This window comes from Suncus etruscus, chromosome 1 (genome assembly GCF_024139225.1).
Source record: "Suncus etruscus isolate mSunEtr1 chromosome 1, mSunEtr1.pri.cur, whole genome shotgun sequence".
Taxonomy (NCBI): domain Eukaryota; kingdom Metazoa; phylum Chordata; class Mammalia; order Eulipotyphla; family Soricidae; genus Suncus; species Suncus etruscus.
Window position 1 is genome coordinate 107,933,194 of NC_064848.1, and position 20,107 is coordinate 107,953,300.

At 36.9% G+C, this 20,107-nt stretch overlaps 1 protein-coding gene across 1 annotated transcript in view; it reads left to right on the plus strand.

The window, feature by feature from the left end:
* Positions 1 to 18,422: 18,422 nt before the first annotated feature.
* SEMA3C (semaphorin 3C) overlaps positions 18,423 to 20,107 on the plus strand; it is a 198,077-nt gene continuing 196,392 nt past the window's right edge. The window contains 1 exon segment of the mRNA XM_049783875.1: positions 18,423 to 18,560. Coding sequence (XP_049639832.1) covers positions 18,458 to 18,560 — 103 coding nt within the window. The 5' untranslated portion in view covers positions 18,423 to 18,457.

Genomic DNA, 20,107 nt, shown 5'->3' on the forward strand with positions numbered 1-20,107 from the left:
AAATTTACTTGAACCTTTTTCTTTATACACTACAATATTGTAATGTCTATTTACCTACAATAACTTAAATATTATCAGTGTATTTAAATCACATTAAAACACTTATTAATTAGTGAAATTTCTATTTGGAGTGACTTTCTTTAAAAAAACATTTTTATTGGTGTGTGTGTGTGGTGTGTGTTTTATTTGCTGGCAAAAAATAAAAATGATAGGAAATGTAAACTTGCTTTTTAAGAAATATGAACTAAACTAGAGATGAAGAAAGTAGGAGAGGAAAGAGAAAAAATAAAAGTACCAAGTAAAAAGAGCATAGGATCAGAAATTCTATTGATGAGGATGACCAACACAGAACACTTACATTATATCATCCATGCAATTTGCCTTCCAAATTCTAAGCAGCACTAGTAAGATATATGTACTAAAATCTATGAATGTCTAGTAAACTCAACAGATATATCTTTGAGATCCTGACAGTTTGATGTTTCTTTGGTATTGGATAAAGAAATCCAAAAAATTCTCTCCATTATGTACCATTGTGTTGTTTGTATCACTGTGCTTTGCATGACAGTATCTGGGCAATTAAGGTCAAGTGCAACCACTATGTTTAACTTTGTTGGGCAATGGTTGCTTGATGCTCAGTTTGTGGAAATTTGTGTCAAGACTCCTGACAATTTCCCAATGACTCTGAAGTAAGACATCAGTTGTTTATTTCCCCCCTTTTTTTTCTTGAGTGTTCTCCTTACTAAAATGAGTTGATAGCTAGGAATGAAAAGATAACTAACTTTGAGCTGCAAAGTTAAATATAAACCTTGAGGTGTCAGTTAACTCTAAGTGAGATCAGTGTTATTTTGTTTACTCCCTAAACTCCAGTTCTGCCTGATTCAAACCTTGCAAACCTTGTACTCTAAGAGATGTCACTTAAATATATGATCTCTCATTCAATTATTGTCACTTAAATATATGATCTCTCATTCAACTATTAGTGGATTTATACACATATTAATACTTAATTGTGTGTATGTGCATGTATATTTGTGTGTGAGAGAGAAATGTGTACATGTGAGAGAGATAGAAAGTGCATGTGAAGAGAATCCCAGATTCCAGATCCATAAGTTCTAGCTAGTTTGTGTTTCTAGTTTATTAATCAGAACTAAGTAAATAGGTCACAATAATAATAAACAAGAAGCAGGTGGCCTTGTTTTACACTAGAATTGTTTTTACTAGAATTCTATAGTAAATAATATGAGCATTCTTCACAGATTTATCCAAATTATTTTTAAACTATTTTATTACTGTTTTTAAAAATAGGGATGGTGGCATATGTGCTAGGTGTGGAACATCTACTACCCCTTACCAATGATGAAAGACTTTCAGGTGCTATTATATAGTTTTTGTATTTCAATAGATATGACTTGAAGGCATAGAGTATTTTCAGTAGCTTCCTGCAGAATTAAACTGAAGGTGCTCTTTGCAAGTTTTATGCCTGAGATTATTTTTTCTACTCTTGGCTTTCATTCATTTTCATCTTTTTGCCTTCTCCAAATTCTTAACCAGTTCCCCTTGGGGAAACTTGTCCAATAAATCTCTTACATTTAGCATCCTTGAATTTGTATCTGCTTCCTGAAACCTACCCAAATCAGAGGGACGATGAGGGAAAGGAGATGTGTGGAAAACTCCACGTTTAAGATAAGAAAATAGAATGCCAGAAATCTGAGTGGGAGAAAGCAAGATAATCTATGTGTGTGGTTGGGGGGGGGGGCGGTAGAGTGTAGAAGTGAATACTGAGTGATACTTCTTTTGGGGGTGGGGCACACCGGTGACACTCAGGGATTACAACTGGCTATACGATCTGAAATCGCTCCTGGCTGGGGGACCATATACCTGGGTATTGAACCCAGGTCAGACCTGAGTCGTCACGTGAAAGGCAAACCCCCTTTCGCAGCGCTATAGCCATGGTCTAGAGTGATACCTTTTATTCTCAGTCCACAGTGTTAGGTGACACCCTGTTTTTACCCCCAAAACAAAGGCTTTTACCCAACTTTCTCTTTCTTTTCACCAAGCCCTTTGACTTGTTAAATGTCTGCCTGGATCTCACTCCACCCTCCCCATCTTGATGAATTTGTACTGGAAGAATAGAGAGGTTTGGGGTTTGGCTTGTTGCCTACAGAGTGAAGGAACATGACAAGAAACCAACAGATTCCATGTTCTCTTTTGACTGGCATAGTTAATTAATTCTTCACCTCTACCTTGTTTCAGATCCTTTTAACTGGGGTTGGAAATATGGCACTTTGGGGGAGATTTCACACCACAATATATGAGAACTTCTTTAGGGTTTCTGAAACATGGTTTAGCTAAACACAAAGCCCTGAATTACTAATGAAGAAAGATAAAACACCAAATCTGTACTTTGTATTTCTGTATATTTAGGGAATGTATTTCCTTTTCTAAGCTCCTCTTTTCTATCAATAAAAGTAAATTTAAAATATCAACCTTTTGATTTTTGCCTTCCTTACATTATATTCATTGCAGCACTATTTACAATAGGCAGAATCTGGAAACAACCAAGATGTTATGTCATTCAAAAAATGAATGGCTACAGAAACTGCAGTACATATACACAATGGAATATTATGCAGCCGTCAGGAGAGATGAAGTCATGAAATTTTCCTATAGATGGATGTACATGGAATCTATTATGCTGAGTGAAAATAAATCAAAGGGAGAGAGACAGAATATTTTCACTCACCTATAGGTTTTAAGAAAAATAAAAGACATTATTGTAATAATGCCCAGAGACAATAGAGATGAGGCCTGGAAGGACCTGCTCATGATAAGAAGCTCACCGCAAAGAGTGCTGAGTGCAGTTAGAGAAATAACTACACTGATAACTATGGTGACAATGTCAGTAAATGAGAGAACTAGAATGTCTGCCTCAAATACAGGCAGAGGGTGGAGAGTGGGGATTTGGGGACCTTCGGTAGTGGGAATGTTGACTGGTGAAGGGGGAGTTTTCTTTTTATGACTGAAACCCAACTACAATCATGTTTGTAATCATGGTGCTTAAAGATATTAAAAAAATATCAACCTTTAGAATTTAATGCACAGAGAGAAATTTTATATATAGGATAGTAATAGTAATATAATTTAGAGATGTGGCTCCTAGATAAAGATGGTTTTGATTATATGGAAAGACATTTGTTTTTCACAGTTGGAGATAGGTAAAATTTTGGCTCCTGAAAAATAAATACTAAGTTTTTCACAATATGAGAGACATTGATTCACCTCATTCCCTCAAATAATTTATAGACCATAATGGCCATTGTGCCAAGGTTGATAAACTTTCGTGGCGAGCCAATACGTTCAAAGCAAAATAAAAAAGTTAGAGCAAGTATTGGCATGAAGCATTTACCTTGCACTAATCTGACCTCATTTGGTCAGAACCATATATGGTCCCAGAACCAGTGCCAGAATGATCTCTAAGCACAAAGTCAGGAGAAAGTCCTAAGCACTGTCAGGTATAATCTCAAGACTAAAAATAAATAAAGAAAACATTAGAATAAGTTAAAGCAGAACATTAGTAAATAGATTATAACATTCTAACTGATCTAGTGAATGTGAAAATAATTTTTACACAATATTCATTGATGGGGAATGGAGATATAGTACAGTGGGTGGGTAAGTCACTTACCTAGCAGATGGCTGACCAGGTTTCTATATTTAGCATTTCATACAAACCCCTGAGACCACCAGGAGTGATCCTGGAGCACAAATCCAGGAGTACACTGAACGCTATTAGGTATGACTTGTCAGAAAACTTAAAATATTCACTGATGAGCCAGAGTTACTTAGTAGTGAGTAATTGCCTTACATGTGTGAGATGCTGTGTTTGATTTTCAGAATTGCATGATGTTCCAAGCAACACTGACAGTAATAAGTAAGTCCCCGAAACCAATATATGTGGCCAAATAACAACATAAATCAATTTAAGATAAAAAATAATGAGCTTGTAATTTATTTTTTTTTTCATTTTTTTTCATTCTCGTCATGATTTTTTATGGAATGTCTAATAAATAGGGAAAAATCACATAATGGTGAATAAAAAAAGTAAAGAAGAAACTATCCTGTGTAGAGCTGACAATTTTGCAAACTATATAGAGAAGAACCTAAGCAAAAGAGAAGAACCTAAGCAAAAGATGATTACCAATTCCACTTATTAAAGAATGTAGCTTGAACTTGAATGTCTGATCCAACATATATGATATTATATGGCATGATATATGTTCACTCTATAAAATCTTTGTCTTCAAACTTTTATTTTTAACTGGGGATTTTATAAACTTTCAAGGTTATTTTGAAAATTAGCTCACATGTAAAGTAAGTGTATTTATTTTTGTGTACTTTTTTGTTTTTGCTTTGGGTGAACACTGGAATCACTCCTGGCTCTGCACTCAGGAATCACTCCTGGCAGGCTGGGGGACCATATGGGATTTAGGGGATCAAACCTGGGGTGCCTCCTGCAAGGCAATTGACCACCTCACTGTGCTATTGCTCCAGACACCATTAATTGTGTTCTTTAAAACATAGTTAAATATTCAATATTTGTTATGTAATTGCCACACTCTTTTTGCAGCACAGAAATTGGTTTATAATATTTTATTGCAAGTTGCATAGTATAATTCCATTTGTCATGCTACTTGAAAGATAATAAATAGAGCAGCAGTGTATGCACAAGTGGCGTAAGGATGTGCACACTACTAGTGCACTGAAAACCACAACCCTAGAATTCTCAATGCATATATATTATCACCTTATTGGGTTACATCATATTTTACCTAAAACAAAGTTTATTCCTAGTTTAGTTGTATCTGTTTACAACCTTATTTCAACCAAAACACAGATTGTTTTAAATGTAATCTTGGGCTAGACAGGCTCAGGATAGCTGCCCCACATTGGGGCAGTCTTTATAATCAATAAAAATGGTAGTTCTGGCAGGCAACAGGCTCCATACTAGGCAGAATATGGTCAGAAGACTCCAAGTGTTTCACCCTCAGCCTGGTTTGGATGATTTTTTATGTGACTCTGATTCAGACTTGTTCATCTGGGTTTGAAGATTGGCCCATGGGGTGATTTTACAATCACCAGTATATTATGAAAGTGAAATTGCATGGTTTTGAGCACATCAGTACTCACACTATTGTCACTTACCCTAAAGAAGAGACCCAGACAGGTAGGTAGGTGAGGAGGCCGTGAGTAATTCAGACTTAACATTTTTCCTGGTCTAGTTAAATTTCACACTTGTCTGCCAACAATACATTTTATGAAGCTTTACTTTCTAATTATGGGTAAATGTAAATAGATACACAGGTTCCAAGCTTAAAGCTTATTCATTTCACTGAATAGTGTTGGGACAACTGAGGAGATTTTAGTTGGTGAAAGGTAGTGCAATACTGGCAGAAACTAAAAGCCAAACTAAAAAGCACAAACTTTTCTAGTGAAGTGGTTGAAGGTCTGGAAACAGGCAGATTTCCACAAGGTGATGAAGTGTGTGGTATGTCAATGAAATGCATAATAATAGCTGTGGTTTATGAAATGAATTGTTTTAAACAAAGGCAAAGGAGACAGAGATAGTGTGCAAGCAACATTCTTAGAACTCAGTTTAGGGTGTCAACAGGTTTTCATGAGTTTCATGAAATCATGGAATTTTTGAGGTTACATATACCCTATAGCTTTATGTATCTACACACACACACACACACACACATACACACACACACACGCACATATATAAATAATCATGGAATCCGTGAGGTTTTATATACCCATAACTTTATATATATAGTACATATATATGTAGTACTATATATATAGTAAAAGTATCTTGGGATGGACATTATTTTTATATACTATATATGTTATATATATATATATATATATACTACATAGATAGAGTACAACTATCTTGGGATTAACATTATTTTATTTATTTTGGCTTTAGGGCCAAACCCAGTGATGCTCAGGGTTTACTCCTAGCTATGTGCTCAGAAATCGTTCCTGGCTTGGGGACTATATCGGACTCCAGGGGATGGAACCCTGTCAGTCCTAGGCTAGCGCGGTCAACGCAGATGCCTTATGCTTGTGCCACCGCTTTGGCCCCATGGGATTAACATTTTTGGGATCGTGGATAAAGTGCCATGATGTAGAATCAAAAAGTCTATATTGAAATTCAATTATGAAGTTTTGAGATCTTTTCAAACTCTCTCAGAGGCTTAACACCACGATACTCCCATCAACAGTCAATGAGGGCTCCTTCGTCCTCATAACCCACAAATACAGGTTGTTTCTACACCCTCTATATTTTTTTTTACTGGTGTTAAGTGACAGCTTGTTGTTTTGATTGATTTTTATTTCCCTCAAAAGAATTAATAAAGAACATTTTTTTTTCATATACCTACTAGAATCTCTGCCTTCTTCAAGGATACATTGTTTAGCAACTCTCCCCGTTTTTAAGATGGGGATTGTTATTTTTTATGAGTAGTAATTGTTTTATTTACTTTTAATATAATTTTGTTTTACATACCAAAGTCAATATGGTCTGGTTTTTATGGTAACCATTTTAGAGAACCAAATCAATTAAGTAAATTCTGTAAATACCTTCACTAAAGAAAGAAAATATGGCTTAATATTGATTGAAATGGCTCATACTATCACTGTAAATAACATCAGATGAAATGTTTAGTTCAAACACATAGATCCAAATTGGACTCTGCTATTTTCATGACATAAATTAAAATATGTACTTACTATCATCAAATGATTAAATATTATTTATAAATATTGTTTTTTTGTACAACAAAACAAATGAATGAAAAGTGTGACTTGTTTCCAACAAATTGAGTGAATAAGTGATATAGGCCTAATGGGCTACTAAAAATTATATACAAATAATATTAAGGTTAGAATCCACTTGAAATCCATTAAAATATAATTTAAATTACCTCTCCAGTTCACATGGGAAGGTAATTATACTGTCTGGTGATAAAGAAAAATATCTTGGGCTGGAGAGATAGCATGGAGGTAAGGCGTTTGCCTTTCATGCAAGAGGTCATCGGTTCGAATCCCAGCGTCCCATATGGTCCCCCGTGCCTGCCAGGAGCAATTTCTGAGCATGGAGCCAGGAGTAACCCCTGAGCACTGCCGGGAGTGACCCAAAAACCACAAAAAAAAAAAAGAAAAGAAAAATATCTTCACAAAGTGATATAGTGTCTTGCATAGTCAAAATTAGTGAAATTATAAAATTATTATATTAACATATTAAAATATATTTAATATTTTAATTATACTTTATAATTAACTATATAATCATGATTATATTTTAATTGATTATATTCATATTATATTTATATTAAATCATTATTAAAATAATGAACAATTATATTTTATAATTTCATATAAAATTATATACTTGATTAAATTGGAAGGCCTGGCTAATAATGTTCTTAGGTTCATATGTGAATTTAGATAGAAAGACTTATAGAATAAATTCCATTATTTTTTTCTTTTACAGATTAAACCTGCTGCTGCAGATATTTTATAGAGTGACTATAAGATGATAAAATGATTATTTATACTGAAGAGATGGTATTCAAAATTATGAAAAAGAATCTTCAACAGTGGATAGCCATGGTGCAATGGAGAACATATGGTATCAGAGAATGAACCTACGATTTCACATGTGTAGGGCATGTGTTCTACTCTGTGAGCCACACCCGTATTCATTAATGATACATTTTATAACTCTTTGTTTTACCACATATATTTACTGAAAACTTATGTATCATGTTATATTTAGCCTGAATGAATTATGAGGGACTTGATAAACAATCTAAAGAATCCCATGTTAAAGCGTTTTTTAAAAAAATATGATTTCATTAAAGCATTAGATAACTCCTGATATTTTGAAATTGTCTAAATGTTAAAACACAAAATGCAATTAAAAATGTACTTATAAAAATATTTCATCCTTATTTCATCAAATTAAGATCCAATATTAAAATGATAATTAAACAAATCTAGAGTGAAACATGAAAAGAAAAAAATATTTTAAATTTCTGTAAACAGATAGTTTTTCCTTTCCTTACCAATAATTAATATTAATGGTTTATTTTTAATTATGTTTTTATTTTCTTTTAAATTTTAAATTTTGTGATTTTAAAAACTGCTTAAACAGAATTCAAAACATATTTTCTGAATTTAATTCTAAAACAAAATGAGAAGAGAATTTAAAACTAATTTGTACCACCTGTTTCAATAGCAGTTTATTATCACTAATCAGCGTAATTCAAATATTCCTATAGTTTTTACAAGTGTAATTTAAAGTTCAAGTATGGTCTGAAGGGGAAATAGATAATTACCTTTGATAGTTAAGTACTTTAGAAAGGAATTAGTTACTTAAAGAATGCTTTAATACATTTTATTATAGATAAAATATAACACCAAAAAGACAATAAAAAATGTTATTTAGGTTGTACTTAGATCTCCAAAATATTGTAAGAAAATAATATAGGTTATTCATCCAGCACTCACAGTTACCATGACTTGGATTTTTTTCTAGCTACAAACTTCTAAGATTGCTCTGTCTTGTGCCGCAGCCACTGGAAATAAAAGACTTGCACATAAAGGTTACATTAAATGATGCCGCAAACAGGTAAACATATCGAAGGAAAACAAAGTGAAAGAAAGGTGTTAGCACATTTATGATGCCTACTGAACCAATAAACCTGAAAGTGGCTGTTATAACATTTCAAATAACAAAGCTAGAAATTGATAATCAATTACAATAAAATAATAATAAATTAGGTTTGTTTGTATGTTTGTTTGTTTTTCACCCCCAGTGACGCTCGGGGGTTACTTCTGGCTATGGGCTCAGAAATCGCTCCTGGCTTGGGGATCCATGTGGGATGCTGGGGATAGAACCATCCTGGGTCAGCTATTTGCAAGCCAAACAACGCCATACCGCTGCACCATCACTTTGGACCTAAATTAGGTTTTGATTGTAAAAATATGTGTTTGACATTAAAATTTATAATATTACTACTGGATTATTAATTAACAGCCCAAGGACAGAGAAAAGTAGGAAATTCATGAATGCGGAGCAGACATAGCTATCTAAATTCATTGTCTATGAGCAGGGCATATGTAGGAGACAGTAATTTAGACTTCTGGATTGATCTTTTTTTTTTAATTTTTTTATTTTTAATTATGAGAACAAAGATGCAAAGAAAGAGGACAAAGTAAAGTTACAGTGGAAGGACAATCACCCATAATAGAATTCTCAGAAGAAGTCCCCTTGCTGATATCTTAACTTTGAAGTTTCAGCCACAGAACATTAAGATAAATAAAACAGAATCCATGTACAATTACTTTGTCCCTCAAGTCCCTAGATTGTAACACATTATAATATTTCTTAACAGCACACAAGGCAATCTAAAGTCATAATACTTACGTAACTCCTTAAACATTAGAGGCATAGTATTTTTTACATTTCCATGTACATGCATATTAGCTTAAGTTAACCTCAAATTTTAAGTGTTTTTTTTTTAAGGATTAGAGTCAAAGGAGCACAGTAAAAACGGTGTTAGAGTGGCAATTGTTGTTTGCATAGGCCCACCAAAATATGAGGGGAATGGAAAGGAATAACATTGGTCTAAATACAAAGAGACCTGACCCCTGAAGTTTCCTGGCATAAGACCAATTCTAGGCTCCAGGCAAGCTAGATCATCCAATCCAAGACATTGTCTGTAGTGCCAACACACTTTTATTTTTCACACAGTCTCTGTTGTTGATATCATGTTTCTGTATTAAAGATCCTGGAATCTGCATATCCTACATTGAAGTCAGGATGTGGAGTGTCCTCTCGTTTCACCTCACAATCAAAGGGCAATACAGGGAGCACTGTCCTGTAAGCAGGTCGTTGTTTTTGTTGTTAAGTCTTCTCAGTGTTAAGGGAAGTCTCTTTTGAGCAGATTGATGTCTGAGCAGTGTAGGGTCTTCCCTGGTAGAGGATTGCTTCCAGGTGATGTTATAGACCAGCGTGGATGTTTCGTGGATGGCTTCCCTGGTTCAGGGGTGAATGGAAAATGCCCTTTCTTCTGAGGTCTGTGCCAGGTCGTTATGTCAATGTTCAGGGTGTAAGGTCCCTTTGCACTACAAGATTTGTGTGTTTCAATCTCTATTAGATAGGATCTTATTTGTATGTATAGTATTTTCCCATTTTAATATGCCTATGCAAAAAAGGAGCAATGCCACGTGATGTTATTGGCACATATGGGGGCCATAAGAACAATTCCAACGATTCCCATGATATGGTTCAATCGTAAGCATTAAACAGGGGGACTCTTTCACCAAAATTCCTTGTTAAACAGCTCAAAAAGAGAAGATAAAAAGTGGTTAGAATCGTCACTGTATAAGACAACGTTTAGTAAGAATTATAGCTGTCAGAGAAAAAACACAAAATATTCTAAAGAAATACGTGTCCATTTTATGTATCTTGAAACAGTTTGGGGTTGTTACACACAATGCATGGCTTTGGTTTGTGATTAGGATTGTACAGTACTGAAGTTAAAAAGAGTAATGTAGGTTAGTGACGTTTGGGGGGGTTAGAGAATTAAGGAGTAAAAAAGAGCTTTATAGGGGTGTGGGAAAGGGCAGAATACAAAATGAACATTCTGGATACGCAAAACATAAGAATAAGGAATACTCTTAATACATCAAGTACGCGTGGGGGATTGAGCCCCCGCGCAGTTCTGTAGTTTTTGGATGCATAGGGAGGAATTTCTCACCCCCTCCCCCCAGGGCCCGATTAACCAGGTGTGGCCCTGAAGACCCGCCTGGTGTGGGGGGGATCTTGGTCCCCTGGACTAAGTGTTCAGCCCAGGGGGCCTATGGCTAGCTGTCCTGCCCAGAGCCCCCAACATACCAGTCAAACACACCCAGAAATCCTGGCATGCGGAGTGTTCTGAGCCCAGCCGTGCCTCTGTAGTTTCTGGATGCATAGGGAGGAATTTCTCACCCCCTCTCCCCAGGGCCCTATTAACCAGGCGTGGCCCTGAAGACCTGCCTGGTGTGGGGGGGATCTTGGTCCCCTGGACTAAGTGTTCAGCCCAGGGGGCCTATGGCTAGCCCCTGCTGGCTGAAAATTCTGCTCCAGGAAAGGAGGAAGGCCCTCCCAGGCCCGAAGGACAGGAGTTCAAGCCCCACCCTAGGCCAATCTCCCCAGCCGGCCTGGAAGTGGGGAAAACCCAGGGTGCCCCATCAGGTCCTCCCAGGAACCCACCTGGAGATCCGGAGGAAAGAGGGAGAGGGGGGTCGGGTGACCCAGGTCTGGGCCCCCCTACCCTAGGCCAGGCCAAGAGGCCTCTGACACATATGGAGGTCTGCCAAAGGCCAGCCCGTGTAGGCTGAAAATCCTGCTCCAGGAAGCTGGATTGATCTTTTTATCTGAATAATGTATATATAAAAATTTTAAGTATATATACATGCATGTATCTCTATATCAACATACTTTATTTTAGTGTTGTTATGGAGATAACATAAAGCAGGAGTTCTCAAACTTTTTAAACAGAGGGCCAATTAACTGTCCCTTAGAGCTTTGAAAGGCCAGATTATAGGCTTTTTGTTTTGTTTTGTTTTGGCTTGATTTGGTTTGGTTTGATTTTTGGGCCACACCCAGTGATGTTCAGGGGTTGTTCCTGGCTATGCACTCAGAAATCGCTCCTGGCTTGGGGGACCATATGGGACGCCAGGTGATCAAACTGTGGTCCATTCTAGATTAGCACTTGCAAGGCAAATGCCTACTGCTTGCACCATCTCTCTGGCCCCCAGACTATAGTTTAAAAAGAAAAACTATGAACGCATTCCCAAGCACACAGCACATATCATATTTTGAAGTAAAAAAAACAAATGAAGCAAATACAGTATTTAAAATGAAGAACAAGTAAAGTTAAATAAACAAACTCACCAGCATTTCAATGGGAATGATGGGCCTGCAAATGGCTGGCAGCAGTTTAAGGACCCCTGCCAGAGACAGAGAGAAGAGAGTTGGAGTGTGCGGTGCACATCCCCACACATGCTCACTGCTAAACAGGACAGGCAATGGCGGCAAAAACATGGTGGGTCAAATAAAAGTTGTCGGAGGTCCCCTGACATAAAGTATTCTCTGTAAAATATCTATTAAGTAGTCCATGTTTTTGAAATCATGTTATCCTTCAGGTAGATGTCCTATTTGAATGAAAACAATCAACCAGGTTTTATTCAAATATATCCTAAGACCACATCAGAAGTTACATTTGTTTAAAAACATATATATATATATATATATATATATATATTTAAATGATTAAATTTTAATTTGAACTTGAAATCATTAAACATATGACAAAAATTAAGTAAGATAGGTGTGTGATGCTTGTCAAATTTACCACACAGCCCAATCTAAAGAAGTAACTGGAATAGAATATTGCATCTTCCATAAAATTTTTATTATGTAAACACCTTTTCTAGTATGTAAAATTTGTTTGAACAATTTAGTATCTATTTTCTATTTAAGGTCCATGAGAGTAGGAAAATAGTAAAATCTGACTATTATATAGCAAAGATCTTTGACCATGCTAAAAGGCTATAGATGAGGGTCAATTAGACTTAGCTAAGAGTCCTGAGTTATTACTACAGCTGGTAATTATTTTTGAGTCTTATTGCACACTCTGACAATCTAGGCACTAGAATAGCCCTCTCCAGGCTCTCCAGTGAACAGAGATCTGAGAGGGGCTTTTGTACCCTCAGGTGAAGAAAATGATCTTTTAATAAAACAGATCCATAAAGCAGTTTTTTTTAAAAGTAGTGTGTGTATCTAGATTCAATGATCATACTTTATAGGTTATCTAAATGTGAGTTTGCATATGCAATTGTGTAAGTGGAGTTGTTCATCTCAAAGACATATACTCTACAGTCATTAAAGTTTCACATTAAATACTCTAATTAAAGACTAAAGCCAATGATGCATTTATACCTTAGCCTTAAGCAAAGTCTGAATAAGTAAGTGATCATAGCTCTTAAACAACTTTGCCATGTACACATATATTTTTGGACAAAAAGACTAAAGTCACTAATAGACTTTATACTAAAATTCTTTGTTATTCTACTTTTGTGTTTGAGTGCCATAATTTGTGCCCATTAGAAGTTACATGCTCATAGTTTGAATTAGTTGGGAAATGCAGCTCTTTTTTATTTTTAAGATGTTTAGAAATGTTAAGAAAATCTATTTTATATGTATTTTGTATGAGCTTAAACTTTCACGAGGTTTACAATAACAAAGGTAAAAAGAGGCAAATACGAAAAATTATCTTTCTGGCTAGTTTCCCGTTGAAAGCACACTACTATTGAAACTGTTTAATTCCAAGAACTTAGAATGTGAGATGCCTCAAACATTATATCTATCTATAGATCTACTAACGTAACGTGATCAAAGCTCAGTAAAAGATTAGTAATGGGTGGCAAATGAAAATATAGATCTATTCATAGTACTAAAATATAAGGAATAAATTTGATGAAGCAAATACACCTATCAGCTGTGCAAATAGCAATTCCTCACAGATTTCTGAACTAAACCTGTCTGACCGGCTGGGTTTCAATGCAGCTAAGGTAACACAAGGAGTAGTAAGTTTGGTGCAAACAAAGGTGGAAATACAGACTTTCTAAAGATACAGTTCAAGTTCAAATTTAAAGGAATGAGTGTATCTGGAAATTAAAAAAAGGAGGCAGATAGAAGAGAGGAATAATTTTTAAAAAGGAAAAGGAGAGGGCAGGAGTGCAAAAATTGCTAAGACTCCTATTAAAAAAACCAGACTATATAATTAACTAATCATTTCTTTTTCTATTTCCATAATTCCACCATTTAACATGAATGATTCTAAGTATTCTAACTTGGAGATTTTCCCTCTGACATGTTGATGAGGGCAAAGTTTACAGCTAATGGCTTCTAGATGTAACTATCAATATTTATGATATACTTATTCTTCTTTTTTATCTGAGCTAGCTTGTACTGTTTCCCACCTGTAAATTCAAAGTCAAAGACCACATTCTAGAAAAGTGCTACTGGCCCCCAGTGGGGCCTAATCTAAATCCTTATTTGTCAAGTTATTCTAGTCTCCTAACTAGTTTGGAGAAATGAAAACACAGATAAATTTCATCCGTACACCAATTGTTACTCTTAATATTTCTTAAACTTTTCTTCTAATGCTTTGTCTCTCCATAATTTATAAATGCTGAATTAGATTAGTAAAAAGATAATATAGGTTAGCATATAATCTGAGTCCTAGTCAGAAGCATTTTAAAACTATGCATAAGGCTTAGTCATGTTTATACCAGTTTTCAAAACTATAGTGTTTTAGGCTAAATTCTTTATTACAAACGCGTTTCATTTTTATTGCTCTCATCACAATAGATTAACTGTACTGTATTATTTAAAAGTAACAATCATGGAGCTCGAGATACAGTACAGCCTTTTAGGCTCATTCCTTGTATGTGGCCCAATTGGGTTTTATCCCAGGCAACCTGTAAGGTCCCCAGATCCCTACCAGGAGTAATTCCTGAGTGCAGAGCCAGGAGAAACCTCTGAGCACTGGTGTGTGTGGCCCAAAACCAAAAATAATAATAATAATATCAGTAATAATTTAAAAATAACCATTATTTTAATTGGGATTTTATTCATTTACTAGGTATTTCTTCAAGATAATTTGGTCATGTGATATTATTTTTATAGTCTTAAATATTTATTCCCATTTCTTTTTGTTTTTGTTTTGGGGTCACCCGGCGGCGCTCAGGGGTCCCTCCTGGCTGTATACTCAGAAATCGCTCCTGGCAGGCTCGGGGGACCATATGGAATTCTGGGATTCGAACAACCGACCTTCTGCATGCAAGGCAAACGCCTTAGCTCCATGCTATCTCTCCGGTCCCCTATTCCGCTTTCATATATCAGTAATACAGATTTAGAGTTAAATAAGAGCGGTGCTTTGAGTCAACACAAATGCCAATCACTTTTGACTCTCCCACTTGAGATGTAATTCAACAGTCCAGCTCCAACCGGACATTGCACTCTCGAGATGCTATCTATATGCAGTTGATAAGAATTTAGCGATCTGCTTTATTTCACACAGAAAATGATAAGGGAATTGGGTAGAAACAAACTCACTTTCCTTCAGAATAGTGACATCTGCTGGGCTTTAGCTCATAGCTCACAGTGATTTCGAAGTCAAGTACCTGCTCCTTTCACGGGGAGGGGAGGGTGTCAAAGATCAAGAATCTAATTCTTTATGGTAAGGAGAAATAACTTTCAATTAAGCATCAGTTCGTTGCAGTGTTTTTATTTTTAAGTGCATGAAAACAGCAAGGGAGAGATACTGATGAAATCCATAGTTGCAAAACTCTTGGCAAAACTGAACAGTCTTCCACCCAACTATAAAATAACTTAATGGGATTAAGTTTGAGGTGCTGGGGGGGAGGGGATGCTGGATAGGACTCCTTGCGCAGTGATAAACAAAAGATTGCTTCCAGGCATGAAAGAAAAACGCCCAAGGTAACAGTAACCTGGACAAAGATCAACTTCAGTTGTTTTATCTCTCTCTGTGTTTTTTGGGGTGATGGTGGGGTGGGTGGGAAGCTGCAGTGAAAGGACGAGACAGCCCTTTCAAAATCACATCTCTTTGCCTTAAAAGGATGCAGAGATCTGTCTCCGGCTCAAAAACACTGCTTTGTACTTTTGAGGTTAGTGACTGCCGAAGCCAAGCCGGTGGTGCAGTCTTCCAAGGTAACAACAACAACAAACCCTTGGAAGTTACTCAAACAGCCGAGGAGAGAGTTGAGCGGATGCCGGTGCCTGCTGCAGCACGTCCGGCAGCCCCAGGACCGCGCGCCCCGAGGTTCGTCGCCCGCCGCCGGCCCTCCCCGCCCTCGCGGCTCCCTGCCACGCTCCGGAGCGGAGGGGGCGCTGGCTCTGGGTGGGGCCGGCGCGGAGGCGGCGCGGGTGGGTGCCGGGCCGGGCCGGGGTGCGAGACAAGGAGAGGCGCGGGGCGGCGCGCGGCGCAGAGCTGCCCGAGACGCGCTCCGCGGCGCTGTAACCCGACACCGCGCGAACGGGCCCCCGCGCCCCGGCGCTCCCCATTCACCGCGTGGGGCTTGATTGAGCGACTCGGCGCTGGGCTCCGGGTGCCGCGGCGCTCGCTCAGGATTCCTTTACAAAGGAGCTCGGAGGAGCGCGCTGGAAGAGGTCCACACTGCGGGGGCGCTCGCGAAACTCGGGTGTGCTGGGAACCGGGCTGGAGACACCCTCGGAGCCCAGCCCCGGAGCCAATTTGCCGGCTTGGGCTTGCTGCGCGCTCCGCACCTTGGTAAGCCTAGACTTGCATTCTTCTCCGATTTGGGGATGATTCAATGAAGCCCCAACTTTCGGGGTCGGCGGGGCTAGTGACTTTTCACACTTTCCCGGTACCCCCATGTGCACGTTTTCTTGAAAGCACATGGTGGAAGCGGTTCCCTTGCTGAGAGCCCGGCTTGAGTTGTTTCTTTAAGTTGGGACACCTGCAGAGGGTTGCAAGTGGGGCTATTTCAGGACTTCCCAGGCTGGAAAAAGACTTTTAGAAGTTCTTTTTTTTTCTTACGTAGGATTAGTGTCCGGCCAGATGTGAGAGCGACAGACAGCATGTATGTCTAGGTCTGGGAGTTAAAAGGAATCAGGTCTCCAATCCTGGCGAGTGGGGGTGGCATGTGCCAGGCTCTTGGCTTTTGGTCATCTCTGGGTTGGCTTGAATGTGTTATGTCTTAACCTTGCTGGCTGGTTTCATTTGATCTGTCACTTCACCACCCCTATTCTTTGCAGTTTGTGGCAGGTGTCCTATTTGGGGACACCTATCAGAGAAGATACTGGTCCTAGCAATAAGGAAAAGTGTATTAATTGTCCCAGCCTGCATAAGAAAGAAAGGACCTCGGGATAGATAGATATATTTATAGCCACTGGGGGGGGGGGGGACCTTTAAATTATAAAGTCAACAAAACCAGAGAGATTACTAAGTGAAAGGCACCCATAAAAATCAAATTTCTTTTAAGTTAATTTAGGGCTTACAGGGTGAAGAGGTTGTGGAAGCAGGAAGGAATTGTTTCTTTTGAAAATTACCAAAACAAACATCATTAGGGTTTCTTCCATTTGTGTGGTAAAAGAGGCATACAGTTGTGCTTTTAAATCTCATCAATACCACCAAATGCACTTAATGTACTTGTGTAAAATGATTGTGTTTAATTGTTCTTTTCATACTGTATTAACGAGGCACTGCTTGTACACGCTTGTGGCTTTATTACATATGATTAGATTAAGATTTTCTAGAAGCCATATAATACTGAAGGTCAACATGGTTGTAACCAGTAAAAACAAAATTATAGATTAAACTCCTTTCACTCTATAATTATGCAGTCACTAAATGATGGGATTTCTTTTATGATCCTGAGTTTATTTTGCACATCGTGGCTACTAGAACTCCAGAGGGTTGTACTTAACACTTAAGACTGATCTTCCTTGTACTTCAGACATTAGTTAATAACATGTATTAATTTTTAAAGCTATAGTTTAAACCAGTAATACTTGTTTCTGATTTATGTCTTGAAATTTTGACAGCCCACTTTATGGTTGATTTATCTAATAATGCACTAACAGATACATGGTTCTCTGAATTGCTCACCACAAAGTCATTGGTTTGAATTTGGCATGAGTCCATGGTTACCTCATCTACATCACTTAGTGGCTCCGTTATCGTCTGTATAAATTGGCGGAAAATTGATTTTAGTGGTTTTAGTGATGAAGAATTGAGCACATGCATATTTATATGTAGTGCTACCGTTTTCATCAAAAGAAAGAAAGGAGGTATCGAAGTGAGTATACATGAATGCTCAGGTGGGGTTTCCACCTTTTAAAATAAATGGGGCATAAAGAAAAGTTTCAGTCAGAAACACCTATCAGTAATATTCTCAAACCATTTCAGTATAATGTGATTTTTAGAGAAAATAACAGGTTAAGACGTCTTTTGAGAATCTAACTTTTTCCCCCTTTCTGTTTAATTCTGCTTTAATGCTATATTATTTTACTGGAAGATAAAACAGTTTCTCTTTTTGTGAAAACTTCCAGGCACAGATGACTCATCTGAATTTCCACCTCTGAGAGGCAAAGTCACAGCACCTCCTATGGTTTGCATGGCTGTAAAGTTTCAGATCTGTTTTATGAATAGGGTGCTCTGTTTAGATTGCTCTGTGTGTGTGTGTGTGTGTGTGTGTGTTTTAATGTGTGCAGTGAAATATAATAAACTCATTGTTTTTCTTTAAAAGGTATTTCTTTTTGGATACTAACTTGCAAATCTGAAGAATGGCATTCCGGACAATTTCTGTGTTGGTTGGAGTATTTGTTTGTTCCATCTGTGTAAAAGGATCTTCTCAGCCCCAAGCAAGAGTCTATTTAACATTTGATGGTAAGAAAGTTCATAAAATCTCTGGGAAAAATACCTTTAAAATATTTTAAACAAATTAAAAAGTAATAGGTTATATACTGTAAAATACCTGTAAAATATGTAGTGGGTTGCATTTCTTTGTGTGGCATGGGTACTTCGATTTTGTTAATGGAGAAAAGTTCTCTATTATAATGACTTATGAAAACACTTGAAGCATATCTTTTCATTTTTATATTTCTTTAATGTTTTTATGTATATTTAGAGAAGAAGCTAAAATTTCAAGGACTAATAATTTTTATCTATAAATGAATACTTTTTTGTTGAGAGACACCTGTGTGTGCTGATTCTTAGTAGCAGAACAGTTACTTAAAATGTTCATTATAAAGTTGGGGCCTTGGCCTCAAAACTATTGTCTCCATATGCTGTTGTGGTAGGTCCTCTATATCTATAAGGAGATCCTGAGGGTAACAGATTTTCTTTATTAATTTAAAAGTATGTAATAGAATAGTTGGAAATATGCTTTTAATTGTCATTGTATATAGTATGTTATCTTTAGGAAATAGGGAAATGGATATGATTTCAAGAAATTCCAGACCTAAAAGGTGGTCCTAACATCTTCTGAGGGAGTGGTTTTTTCCAGATGTAAGCATGAGCTTTAATGTGTGTAGTTCAAATGACTTATGGATGGATCAACTGGGTCAATCAAGTAACCCACACTAATTGGACAAAGATGGAATAAGAAATGAACCTGGAAGATCATCTTGCCAGTTAGGATCACTAATGTTTGGATTTCCTTTTTTTAACTTGGTCTCTGAATAAACTTCTGTGGTGCATTTTCATTTTTATTGGGAAAACAATGTATTCTCAAATCTTTCTAAGGTGGTTAAAACAGTTAAATTTCACAGAATAGTCTAGTGGCTATCTCTATTCTCTTTCTTCCTAAGTCACCAAATGCTTTTTTCCAAGGTCATCATAAATCCAAAAGGAGTCTTATTTAGTACATTCAGTGACTGAGCTTTCAATTGCTTCCTTAAATTTTAAGTGTTAGACTCCTCCTTGAAAGCAATGGCTATCTAGTCAAGTTGCAAAGAATGAAATGCAGAATTATATTTTATTTTTAATTGCTAAAACACCTAATGGTCAACTTATAGTTTTTATTCCAATTTGAGAATTCTGAAATAGCAAATTTGATATTTAAAAGAAAAGATGATCAAACTGAAAGTTTAATGCTTTGAGCTCATGCTTTGCATGTAAGAAGACAGGGTTTCATCCCTACACTGAGGGGTCCTCCAAACAATGTTGGCAATTATTTCTCAAGCATTGAAATAGGTCTAGCCTCTAAACACTAGTAGATGTGTTCTTAAAACAGAACAGAAGAATTCAAGGAATAAAAACTTTAAAAATAGTAGCACAATTTTCTATTTAATATTTTTCTTCAAAATATAGGAAGATGGGACTAGAGAATATAGGTGTTAAGGCATTTGCTTTGTATTTGGCCAAACCTGGCCTAGACATCTCATGGTACCCTAAGCACTGTCAGAAGTGATCTTCCAGTATAGAGATGAAAA